This window comes from Quercus robur, chromosome 2 (genome assembly GCF_932294415.1).
Source record: "Quercus robur chromosome 2, dhQueRobu3.1, whole genome shotgun sequence".
NCBI classification, from domain to species: domain Eukaryota; kingdom Viridiplantae; phylum Streptophyta; class Magnoliopsida; order Fagales; family Fagaceae; genus Quercus; species Quercus robur.
The window spans coordinates 36,184,791-36,198,714 of NC_065535.1; the positions used below are offsets into that span (position 1 = coordinate 36,184,791).

General features: G+C 30.8%; 1 protein-coding gene across 1 annotated transcript; it reads left to right on the top strand.

Moving 5' to 3' along the window:
• The first annotated feature begins 2,813 nt into the window (after nucleotides 1-2,813).
• On the top strand, nucleotides 2,814-8,559 carry LOC126713536 (laccase-14-like). The gene is made up of 7 exons (XM_050413293.1): nucleotides 2,814-2,994; nucleotides 3,241-3,392; nucleotides 5,449-5,693; nucleotides 5,910-6,035; nucleotides 6,280-6,868; nucleotides 7,694-8,046; nucleotides 8,336-8,559. Exons 1-7 carry the CDS (start codon nucleotides 2,902-2,904, stop codon nucleotides 8,473-8,475), a joined length of 1,698 nt encoding a protein of 565 aa, XP_050269250.1. The 5' UTR covers nucleotides 2,814-2,901; the 3' UTR covers nucleotides 8,476-8,559.
• Nucleotides 8,560-13,924: the final 5,365 nt, after the last annotated feature.

A 13,924-nucleotide genomic window follows, 5' to 3' on the forward strand; every position in this document is an offset into this window, starting at 1 on the left:
AAGAAAAAGAAAATAGTGGTGATGTGGAAAATTGTGGGAGCTCTAAAAACTTCGGTTATATATATATATATATATATATATAGATAATAATGAAAAGAGTGAGGTTAGAAATATTATAAATTTTAGTATATAAAACATACAAACTAAATATGAGTAGTGCAACAGCATCAACACATTTTTACAAAACTTTTTACTAATCCAAACACGTTATGTTCGAATCTTGCATAGTATTTTGATATGATATTGAATCATAAACCTAGAACGATCTTGATCATATGGGCCACTCCCATCCGTTCTAGAGTGAGTTGGGGTACAATCATCATCTTTTATTTAATTTATTTAATAAAGGATTGGATATAAATTTTCGAGTTCCATTTAATGATAATGAAAAGAGTGAGGTTAGTTTTCTCACAAAATTTTTAGTATATAAAACTTATAAACGAAATATGAGTAGTGTAGCAGTAGCAACACATTTTGACAAAACTTGCTACTAATCCAAACACGTTATATTCGAATCTTGCATAGCATTTTGATATGATATTGAATCATAAACCTAGAACGATCTTGATCATATGGGCCACTCCCAACCATTCTAGAGTGAGTTGGGGTACAATCATCATCTTTTATTTAATTTATTTAATAAATGATTGGATTTAAATTTACAAGTTCCATTTAATGATAATGAAAAGAGTGAGGTTAGTTATGTCACAAAAATTTTAGTATATAGAATTTACAAATTAATGTGGTAATGAACATGACTTATGCCACTCCAACAAAATTAATAAATAAGTGTTTGAATTACTTGTTCATTGATAATACATCAGTTTGAAAGACTTATGTTACAAAATTTGTACATTATTCCTATCACCACTCTAACGATATTTGTTTTTATTTTTATTTCATCAGATCAAGATACAAATTGGTATTGATGAAGGTGGAATTTGAACCCAAATCTCTTATTTGACGACAAATAATTTTATTATCAGTTGAGCTAATTGAAATTCATCGTAAATAATTTTATTTTATCAATTGAACTAGCTATAGAAGCTATCGCTTCTGTGGACATCCATGTTCAATGCTCACACAAGGAAAGGATTTGGTCCAAAATTCCAATCAATCAAAAGAGATAAGCATAAGACATCCCCAAATATATATAATAGCTATAAGGTATCTTCATGTTGAACTCTTAGTGTAATACAGATGATCAGATGTTTGCCGTTGCAAGTTGTAATATTTTACCCCAAAAAATATTTTACCCAAAAAAATACTTCATACATATCGTTCTCGAAACAAAAGGGAACGTGGAAAAGCCATATGGCAGGTAAATTTACAGTCATGCTTTCACATATAAAAATGAAGGAAAAAGAAAAATGCAAGATATAGTACCATCACTTTCCACCGTCATCCTAGAAGATCCAAATGGAATGCATATATATACTAACGATCCTTATCTACACAGGAATATCCCAATGAAAACACTTATGTTAAGAAAAATTAGAAGAAAGAAGATAAGCAAAGATAACATAAAATGTCAACTGTTTCAATTTAATAATTCTAATTGGTAAGTTGATTGAACAGGCTAAAGATAGAAGTTTTCTTTTCAATTTCTAGGCGACAAACTGTTATTAGTGACTAAAAAAATAATGTTTGTGATGAGCCTAAATAAAAGAACTAATAACAATTTATTTTCTAGAATTTGTTATGAAATTTTTTTGAAAACGTGGTGAATTGATTCTTTAAAGCCACAGTAGCATTACTCTTCTTTTCTTTAACGCCAAACAATAGAATTACTCTTCTTTTCTTTAAAGCCACAACGACAGCATTAATTAGTGGATAACACTTATTTAAATTATTGTGTTTTCATTGCTGGATGTTCACACATCACATGGTTGAAATTGAATATAGAGTTATTTGACCCCTTTTTTATGCCATAACTTCCGCGATACAGCAGCACCGAAACGCGGGATTATTCTTTTAAATTCCATTTTCCTTTACTTGTAAATTACCACAATGTTCTTTCTTTTTTAAGAATGGATAAATTGCCAATATTTTGATTCAACAACTATGGCTGCTTAGAAATTTTAAAAACTTAAGCAATAACGAAATTAGCAATATTTAAACATTCCCATCATCAAGAATCAAGACACGTGATTCTAGCTTAGTACCATAATAAATTACAGACTACAGAGTGACCTCAGAAACAATAATTAACCTATATGTTTAATTAGTAAATTTAAACAATATTTTAACCTTGTTGTTGAAGACAGTCAAAAAAGTATTCTATATTTGCAAAGACAGCTTCAACACGGAGTTATTCTTATCAATTATTAGCTAGTGCCGGTGGGAACTAATAATAAAGATTAAATCAGTAGCCACTAGCTGGGCATGTCCCACGTCCGCAGACCTTTATTTTTCTACATCATATTGACTTAAAAATAAAAACAGATGCCGCTGCTTAATTTGGGGTAACGTGCAAGTTGTGATTAGAAACAGACTGAAATCGATTGTGTAGTTCACCTTACCTTCCAAAAAAGTAATTATAAAAATAAATAAATCAGATTATTTACTTGTTGTCACCTTTACGATCCAACTAAGAGCAAATCAGCTCAATAGTCAAAACCACGCGATTTTTGTACCAAAAAAAAAGCTTCATGTGAAAGTAACAGTAGAAACTCATTTTTCTAACGCTCTAATCTGAATCATTTAAAAAATTGATTTCTTTTTTAAATGGGGGGGCCATAGGTGTTTGAAAATTTGATATAATTGTGTTAATGGAGTTGCTGCGAAGATGCACTTGTACACGCTACTTACACTATAAATACTTCAAGAAGATCACAAAATAAAGGCACATTTCTCTCATTGTTCTCTAGTGAGTTGAGTTCTAAGTTGGGATTAGAAAAAATGAGTTCTACCTTATGGTTTTCGGGACTTATATTTCTTAACAGTCTGCTTCTTTGCATGGCTGTAGGACAAGTCCATTACTATGACTTTGTTGTAAGTTCAATTCGTTTTGTCCATTATATATATTTCAGTTAACTTGAAAAACGGGTTGATGTTTTTATGCTTTTCATTTCGAACACATATGAGAATCTCATGCTCAAAAAGTCAAAACCATTATGTGACACCTATAAAGGGCTTCAAATAGAGTTTTATTTCTTGACATATATCGATAAGGGTATGTCTCTTATAAACGTTTACTTTGTTTTGATTTCTTCTTGGGGTTTGTGATGGTATACGCAGCTGAAGGAGACAAATTTCACTAAGCTGTGCAGCACGAAGAGCATTTTAACTGTAAATGGAACTTTCCCTGGGCCAACCATTCGGGTTCACAAAGGCGATACTGTCTTTGTTAACGTACATAATCAAGGGAAATATGGAGTCACTATCCACTGGTAATTTCACTCTCCCTTTTTCTCATATGTGTTCGAGAAAAACTCAGTTCAAACTCACTTCAGACAAAAATCTATTTGCAAGTATTGATTGAAGAGTTGTGCTAAAGATAAAGCAACTTCACAATAAAGCCTAGCCACGTCCCAAGCTGTTATCGGTTTTTACTTTTTATAGACCACCACTATTATAATTATTTTACGCACGGTTAATAACTTGTCACATAAGTTTTATTATTAAATTATTGTAAAAATATTATGCTTATAGTATCATTCATTATTGAAAGGTGATGCATTAATGATTGTCTGATATGAGCTTATCTATTAAGCAATGTTACGTACATAAAAATTTTTGATAACAATTAAGTTCATAAGTTTTATATCTTGTTTGAACCTGCTATTTTTTTGAACTCATCATTATTAGCATTATTTTTTTCATCTATCATTAATAATTTGCTACATATTATTATATTAATAGTGTTACTACCTCGCATCTTTGGTGTGGTGGTCATTCCACAAGAATAAATACTTGTGAGGTGTAAGTTAGGGTTGAGATTTAAGTCTCAAAAAAGAATCTCACATATATATACTTAGATTAAGTTAAAGTAGATATTCTATCTTATTAAAAAAAACATAATGTTAAATTTTTTGTTTGCATAAAATTTCTGTGTTTCTTTTTACTGAAACATGGAACATGTATAAAGCGTATTGCCCGACACAACAACCAAAAGCAGGAATTTCCACTTTACCTACGATAGTGAGTGGGACGCGTTAGTAGTTAGAATATAAAACTACACAATTTAGATACGGTTCTTTAGTTACTGTTCTTTAGAATCTTTTCTTAAAATTTAGTCATATGGTTACTTAACTTAAAAATACATTAAGTTCTTATAAGAAAAAATCTACATAACAGAATTTTAAAATGGAAACTTTAGGTACTTTTTTTTAGGTTATTTTCTTAAAATTTAGTCATATGACTATTTAACTTAAAAATACACTAAATTTTTATGATTAAAATCTACATAACAAAATTTTAAAAGAGTACCTTAAAGAATAGTACCTAATTTATCCTGATCTAAAACTAATCTGTCCATTTGGCACCATTATTGACCAATGAATGACAATACTTGTCTTTCAACCCTTGTCCCTAACTATAGTCTACTCTGACAAAGTACACATCCTTTTCCCACACGTTACGACCATGCCATTAATTGCTTTTAACTTGTTGCAGTCGATAATCAGATCGAATTGAATAGGTTTCACCTAAAATGTTAGACTTTCTTTACGTAGTGGGTCGATGCCAAGAAAAAGTTATATTCGCCTGCGTTGAACTTAAAATTTTATTTTTCTTATCTTTGAATTATCAAAAAAAAAAGTTATTTTTTCTTTTCTAAACTTTAATAATGGATAGTTCGATTTACTTCTTATCCTTTTTGTTTATTTATTTCGGTATCTTTGTAACTTTGTTCAAATTCGATTTTTTTTTTTTTTTTTTGGTGTGAATAATATTGGAAAATGACAGTAAAAATTTAAATTCTAACCTTTGGTCATAGAGACTATAATTATGGGGAAAAAAAAAAATTGAAACAAGAAGTGAAAATATAAGACAATACATACATGAACAAAACTAGATAAACCTTTGGTTTTCCAATGAAATTAATTAAACTATATATGCGACTGCATTGGCTAATATATCACAGAATTAATTCTCTTAATTTTATTTTTGCTAATGTGGGTGCAGAACTCTTTAAGTTCCTAATTATTCATTGTATATGTGTACATAGTTCTAGTTCTTCCGTCCTATACATACTATGTAATTACATGGAGAAATCACTTGGAGACGATAATATAATTTTTGTCATATTGATGATGCAATTGCATCATTAAGTTTAATCCAAAAGTCTAAGATTTTAAGTAATAGCACATAAATTTGTTCCTAGTGACAGATTTTATGTATGCATCACAATATAAATAATCCTATAATGTATTTCTTACCACATTGTATGAGATCATCAATTGATTGGAGCTTTATATGAAATAGACTTCTTTGGTAATTGCACAGGCATGGAGTTAGGCAACCGAGAAATCCATGGTCAGATGGTCCAGAGAACATTACACAGTGCCCCATTCCTCCTAACACAAGCTTCACTCAGGAGGTAATATTTTCCACAGAAGAAGGAACTCTTTGGTGGCATGCCCACAGTGACTGGACTCGTGCTACAGTGCATGGTGCCATTATTATTTTACCTAAACCTGGAACCACTTATCCATTTCCTGAGCCATATGCAGAAGAAACACTTATTCTTGGTATGCATTTTTTAATTTTAGATACTCTTATTGGTATTATTATTATTTTTTTTTGGGGGGGGGGGGGGGGGGTGATATTCGGTGATTACTTATTTCTCTGTTAGTTCACAGTGTAACAATAAGAAACTTCCACAATGACACTAGCACCAAGTATTAAAATTTTTTTTTAAAGTATGGATTAAGAATCTTAATAATTGTGTTTTAATGTAATTGTAGGGGAATGGTATAAGGGAGATGTGATGGCAATAATTGATGAAGCTCTTGCAACTGGTGGCGATCCAAACATCTCAGATGCTTTCACTATTAATGGCCAGCCAGGAGATCTCTATAATTGTTCTAATGGTATGTGAAGGACCAAATTAGTAATTTAATCTAAATTCAATCATAGCACTTTAGGAGCTAGAACTATACATTAGCCAATAAGCTAATAAACCACAAGATTTTGTTGAATTGGCTAGACAAAACGCATAATTAAATTTCATTGAAAAATCTAAGATACACATAAGTTTTTCTATTTTACCTTTTTTCTTTCCCTGTTTATCAAATCAATTTGACTAATGATGGTCATCATTACTTTACCTTGCAGGAACTACATACCGTCTACCAGTTTACTCTGGCAAGACCTATCTTCTGCGCATAATCAATTCCATAATGAATGAAGAACAATTTTTTGGAATTGCAAAGCACAACCTCACAGTTGTTGGGAGTGATGGTGCATACCTCAAACCTATAAACACAAATTATATCATGATATCACCAGGACAAACAATGGACGTTTTGGTCACAGCAAATCAGTCTCCTAGTCTATATTACATTGCATCAACACCATTTGCAGACACCGCTGCTCCCTATGACAACACCACCACTACAGCAATTCTGGAATATAAAGGCAATTATACTGTCCCATCAACTATTCCCTTCCCAACACTTCCTGCTTACAACGACAAAGACGCTGCCGGAAACTATACAATACGGTTAAGGAGCTTAGCAAGCAAAGAACATCCTGTCAATGTGCCAAAAACGATCACTAGAAGTATCTTTATGACAGTTTCTGTGAATCAGATATATTGCCCAAATGCATCATGTGCAGGTCCGAGTGGTAATAGATTATCAGCAAGCTTGACTAATATAAGCTTTGTGACACCCCAAATTGATATACTCCAAGCTTATTACAGGTATTGCTTTAATTTCTTCCAACTTCTTTTTAATAGTACATGTAATTTTTTTTTAGGTAAACAGTGGGGGAAAGAGATGGGGTGTTTGAATCATAAACATTAGGACACCATAAAAGATTGTATTACTACTGAGTTATCACTTAAACCTCTTAATAGTGTATGTTTAAATTAAAGGAATTTGACATATTTTTGGATTAAGTTTGGTGGGGGATAAAACAATCTAATTCACTTACTTCCAACAAAATTTGATATATGAAGGGGGTAATTATATATATCATAAAAATATAGCTACTGTTTTTTGAAAGTAAATAATCATATAAATTTTAGGTTAAATTACTAATTTGATACTCCAACCATTAAATAAAGTTGACTTTGGTATCTCGATTATTAAATGTATCAATTTAGTTCCCAATCTTTTAAAATTGAGTCAATTTTATTCTTGAAATACCTTTCTATTTAAATTTAATTAAATTAATTGACATGAAAATGTGACATATTTTAAAAGGTTATTATGAAAAAAAAAAAAATTCGAAATTAATAGTTCAAAATCATGTCAATTTGAACTATTTAATTTTGTAAAAATTTAAATGGATAGGATACCCAATAATAAAATATATTTGATTTTAAAAGTTGAGATATGAAATTGACATAATTAATAGTTATGAGACAAAATTAGACTTTAATCGATAGTTAGAGGACCAAATTAGTAATCTAACTTAATTTTAAGTGAAAATTATGACAAAAAATTTAGTCTTATTATAGCCAAGTTCTTGCCATTGAATAGAAAGCTTAAAACAGGATAATTCATGCTTCCTCTTTTCACAGGAGACTGCCCAGAGTATTTGCAAGCAATTTCCCCGATCAACCTCTTTATTATTTCAACTTCACTGGAGATGTGGGCAACAATACAGAGTACCCAGCCCTAGCGACAAAAGCCTTGACAGTAAATTACAACGATGCAGTTGAGATGGTACTTCAAGGAACTAATATTGGGGCTGCAGAGAATCATCCTATGCATCTTCACGGTTTTAGCTTCTACGTGGTTGGAATGGGTTCTGGAAATTTCAACAATGAGACTGACCCTAAGTCTTATAATTTGATCGATCCACCAGAAGTCAACACTGTTGGAGTTCCTAAAAATGGATGGGTTACAATTAGATTCATTGCTGATAATCCTGGTATGTTTTCGAATAAATTTTATTATTATTTATTTTTACATAAAATATTTTTATTTTTTCTATGCCGTCATACTCACCCATATTCGAGTTATGTAAAAAATAGTAGTAATTAAAGTCACAGTTACTTTTTAGGATGTGTATAAAACTGTGTAACATAGTTTGTGTAAAACAAGTTTAACCCTACTAAAAATTACTTGTGATTTATTATCCACAATGATATAAAAAATTAAAAAAAGAAAAAGAGAAAAGACAATCATGATGGCTAACTTGAATGATGGTTTAATTTCAGGGGTATGGTTCATGCACTGTCATTTGGAAAGGCACGCTAGCTGGGGCATGGACACTGTGCTTATTGTGAAGAATGGGGGAACCAGTGCAACAAGCATTCGCCCTCCTCCTAAATATATGCCTCCCTGTTCCAAGTCATAGTTCTGAGAAAGTTTTACTTCAATTGTAATACATCAAAAATAATAATTCTAATTCTAATAATAATGCATGAGTTAATGGTCTAAATTTTTATGCTTATATCCTATAGTTGACGATGGGCTGATGGGCTGAGTCCAATCTGCTAATGGTGTTAGATTGGGCTACCTTTAGCCCTTGCGTAACATTTATTGAAATTTCTTCCCAAACGAGAAATCTTCTGATTAAATTTATAAACACACATCTTTGAGAATCAATCAAGTATTAAATTTGAGAACCAATCAAGTATTAAATTTATAATTAAAAAATGTGATTTGAACCGTGAATGTCTTCGTTAAAAACACACATCTACCTTTTGTATATTATTTTTTGTTTTTAGAAGAACTGAAGAAGTAAGAATGGGCCTTTATTGATAAATAAATTTTTTTTGGAATATAGTATCTAAATCATTTGGTAGTTCTTATACCCATATATCCAAATCTGCAAATAAAATTACTTGCCTAGCAATTGAATGAACAAGCTGATTGTGCTCCCTTTTTCACATGATTAAAACTACAACTATGTAACGTTGACAAAAAAACGTTGAATCTCCTCAATAACATAGGCGCCATACATGGTTCTCGCAGGACCCTGGTTGTTGATAGCCGATGTTACCAAGTTGCAATTGCCCTCCACTTCAACTAGAAAAATTACAAAGCTCCTTAACAAAAGACGGTGCTCTACTAGTTGCCAAAGCTTCTGCTAGATCTACCGAATGAGGCAGGGGCACTTTTCGGCAAAGGGCAGCAATGATAAGCCCAGCAGTCTCGGATTACCACCCCTAAACCTTCCAAAAAAATTGCGGCATCAAAGTTCACTTTATATATAAGCCCAGCTAATTAGTTAAGTAATTAAGCACTGCCAATTATATGAATTTAAATTCTATTCAATTTTTAAACCATGCACTAAAATTCCATATGTAAACACAATCATAATAAAAATCTAATACTAGAATAAGTCCACTTAATGGGTGCTTTTTGGGTATTTGCTAATGAACAATCTTTTTAAAATTTTAATACCGCTTATATGGGAAATATAAGAAGTTGTGGAAAAAGTTAATTACTTTTATCTTTTCTCATAAAAACTTTCTAAAAATATTTCATAAACCAATGCTTCAAGGGTTAGGACATTCATTAACTTTTTCCTACTAGAATATATAGTTCCATTTACAGATATAATCAAAATAAATATTTATTATTAACTAACATAATGATCAAAATTCATATTTAGACATACATCTGTGTGTGTGTGTGTGAAACTTTCTGACGTATTGCATGGATTACCTTCTAGTCTATAATCTATAATCTATATAAAACCGAAAATGTTTGACTTTTGCTTAACATTACAATGTCACATAAAATTTTGAGAGCTCACAATTTTATACATCATTATTATAAAATATTTTATATTCCCACACACACACACACAGATTTTTTTTTTTTTTTTTTTGCTTATGCGCTAAGATATATTTCCCTTGAATCTGGTCTGGTAATTGGTATGATGGTATCACATTTGATGCCTGAAAAAATTACAAGGCCAAAATGGACAAATACCATCTTTAATGGAAATATTTGGTGATCTACCACTGTTTACAAAATAATTAGGAATCTATCACTTTTTTGAAACTCAAGTTCTATGAAAATTAGGCATCAATTTTTCACCTATTTTTCATGTAACTCAAGTTTCATAAAAAATAGCATAGCAAACTTGAAATTTATTTTTTCAAAGAACTCAAGTTTATGGAGCTTGAGTTACATAGAAAACTCTAGTTTCACAAACTCAAGTTCCAAAAGAGTGGTACATTTATATATATTTCTAAAATAGTGATAGATTGCCAAATATTTTGGTCAACAGTGGTATTTAGCCATTTTGACCCATACCACAAACTAGAAACTTACCAAGCTTCTTGTGGTGGTCCCATTACAATGAAATTATTCTAATTTATAGTCAACTTTGTTAATGGTCTGAAAAAATTTATCGTTCAAACTTCAAACTTACCAAATTGCGGTGGTTCCATTACATTGAAATTCTTCTAATTTATAGTCAACTTTGTTAATGGTCAATTGCGTGTGTTGGTGCCCAAGAATTTAAAAAACGAGAAGGCAGGACGTTAATTTATAGTATAATTGAACATAATAATTTGAAAAATTAAGTTGCAAATGAATGTTTTTGGTTTATTACGTTTAAAAATAAATGATATTAATCCACTCGTTAATTTTTATTCGTTTTCTTACCTACATATCTAAAAGAACAATGATATGACATTTTTTTTCTTCTTAATTATGTGTCGAAGTCTTCTTACCTATATGATTTTTTTTCTTAATTTCAGACAATAATGCTTGACTTAACGGTCTTAATTTGTTTATTATATTCATGTCCGGTTGTTGACCATGGATTGATGGGCTGAGTCCACCCCCCTAATGGTGTTAGATTGGGGCTACCTCCTTGTTCCAGTTCATAGTTCTAAGAAAGTGGTCTTAAGGTCCGTTTGGATATAGTTGAAAACTGAAAACTGAAATTGAAAATTTAAAAATACTGTAGCAAAATAATTTTTAAATGTGTAAATAGTACCGTGGGATCCATTTTTAATGAAAAATTACTGAAAAGTGAAATTTGTGGGTTTGTAAACAATACACGATGTGCACTGATTGGCTGAAAAAAGTTTGAAAAGTCTAACTTTACGGCTACTATTCATTGAACAGTACATGAACAGTAGCCGCAAGTCTCAAAAACGCGTGAAAAAGAAAAAACACAGATACAAACATTTCAGCCGAATCCAAACGTAGCCTTAATGGCATTTTAGGATATCTAACCAAAGATCATGGGTTATTGGGCCAAGCTCAACCCGCCTATAGTGGTGAAAATATAATAAGCGGGTCACCTCCAAACCGTATATAATAAGTGGGTCCTGCCCGAGGATTGGTTACTACTAGTTCAACAGTGTCCTTGGGCTGGGCCACGAAGATGCTGCTTCACATTCATTGGGTATGAATCAAGATATTGAGGTTGTTTCTGTTTTTTTTTTTTTTTTTGATGTGAGGTTGTTTCTGTTTAGTCACGAGAATGTTATATTTCAATGTACTGTTTCAGTATTCCTACTAATATATAAATAGTTAACATTTAAAATATATGAATTTAGCAGTCTTCTAATAATTAAAAGATTAGTATTTTTTCAAGAAATAATATTATAGATAAACTATTTTATAATATTTTTACAAATTGATAATGTGACTTAAGTATTTTCAAAATAATTATTGGTAAGTAAAAATCTGATTTTAGTGGTGGTCTAGATTAGAACTAATAAAAATTTGCTACATCAATAATTTATAAAAATGTTATAAAATAGTTTGTAATTATAATATTACTATTTTTTAAATAATTATACTATTTAAGCTTATAAGTTACACATAAAAAAATAAATCAAAATAATGAGAAGTCGTTGGCAAATAAACATGTACGTGGTAATGAGAAGTCTTTTTACCTTTCATTTGATGTAGTGACAGTGTCGGTGGTAAAGAAACATTTTTCTTTAATGCCAATGGTATAAAAGAAATTAAAAAAAAAAAAAAAAAAAAAAAGCTGATGAAATGAAGGATTCAAAGAAATAATTAATAAACCAGCTGTCTTTCACTCTTCCCAACTTTTCACCCATTGGTATAGCTCCTTCTGTCTCAGAATTGTTTTTAGGGAAAAGAACATTGGTGGAGCATCCTGAACCTATTGTTTTTCAGGATGCTCTATCCGTTTAGTAATAAAATACACATATTTCTCATCAAAAAAAAAAAAAAAAAAAAAAAAAGACATTGGTTAAGGATATGTTTAGACACAACTTGTATATTGTAGTAAAATAATTTTTAAATATGTAAATGAGTTCTAGTTTTAAAGTTATTTTTACTGAAAAAAAATTCTTACAAATCTTATAAACAATACACAGGACCCATTAAAAAAATGCACCCGTTGAGAAATGACTAAAGGGCGTGAAGAGGAGTCTCTGAAGCTGCCTGGCAGCGGTCACAGATGGGACTATCCAGCACTATGCGTCCAACCAAATTCTGCTTCGTTGGTAAAGAATTGTGGCTGGCTCTCTACATAAAATGTTTTACTTTATTTGTAGAATCGAGGGACCACACTCCTTTCCATAGAGATTTATCTTGGGGGTTAGCTTTAGTCTGAGTAGGGAGGGCTTCTTCTTCCTTCAAAAATCTGTAGCCCGCTTTGCACGTCTACTTTACAGACGAAGAAAAAAGGCCAATACATAAGAGTCTTCATAGTCAGCACGGGCAAGGGGGATATCCTTCTGTCCCAAATTAGTGGTCATGTTTAGAAAATCCAACCTAGAATATCATTTAATTCATTGTTGGTCAAATAAAAATGTACAAATTTTCAAAATTGCACTCATTAATTTAAACTAGGGTAAACTATGTTTTTGGTTCCTATTCTATATATTATATTTCAATTTGATTCCTAACTTTCAGTTGGATTCCTAACTTTTCAATTGTGTCAATTTGGTTCCTAACCTTTCAATATTGTGTCAATTTAATCTCTGCTGTTATCTTTTGGATGAAAATTGATGACCTGTCTAATGACTAAAATAAAAAATTAGCTTCCGTTGATGTGAGAATAAACTTAAATTTTATTTTGGTCATTTGCCATGTCAGCAATTTTCATCCAAAATATAATGACAGAGACTAAATTAACATGATACTAAAAGGTTAGAGATCAAATTGAAATATGGTGTAAAGGATAGGAACCAAATATATAATTTATCCTTTAAACTGGAGGAAAAAATTAACATTGACTTTTTAAATAATGTAAAGAATAAGAAAATAATTTTATTTATTAATTTTGAAAGAGTTTTATTTTAAGACATCTCAAAATGGAATAGATGACCACATGTTTAGTTTGAACACAGGAATAGATGACCACCAACCATTTGAAATAAGAGAGTATCTGTTTAGTTTTCTACCACAGGTTTCTGTGGTTTCAGACATTTGTACGGTGAATTCCCCCATCAGAGTATAAACTCAACAACAGTCCGAAAGTTGGTTGATTCAAAGGTTAACGGTCGTAACACATGACTTTATAACACGCCAGACAAGTAAGCTAGATATGTTATGAACCCACGTGGTACCTTACAAAATCAATATTCAACATGAAACTCTCTTTCTCTCTCTCTCTCTCTCTCTCTCACACACACACACACACACACATATATATATATATATATATATATATTTGGATGGAAAACTCACATATTTATTTGATATTCTATAAATAATAATAGTAAAAATAATAATAATAATCTCAAAACCTTCATATTCATATATATAGTATATATACTCACTCGTTCAAATATATAAATATTTCAAAAAAATATAGTATACACTATACAGTATACTCACAAATTAAGATGAAG

What these genes read in the sequence shown, in the direction of transcription:
- LOC126713536 (XM_050413293.1), top strand. Translation starts at nt 2,902, where the DNA reads ATGAGTTCTACCTTATGGTTTTCGGGACTTATATTTCTTAACAGTCTG. An exon ending in AGAAGAAACACTTATTCTTG is followed by an intron (nt 5,694 to 5,909) that starts GTATGCATTTTT and finishes ATGTAATTGTAG; the next exon opens with GGGAATGGTATAAGGGAGAT. An exon ending in ATACTCCAAGCTTATTACAG is followed by an intron (nt 6,869 to 7,693) that starts GTATTGCTTTAA and finishes CTCTTTTCACAG; the next exon opens with GAGACTGCCCAGAGTATTTG.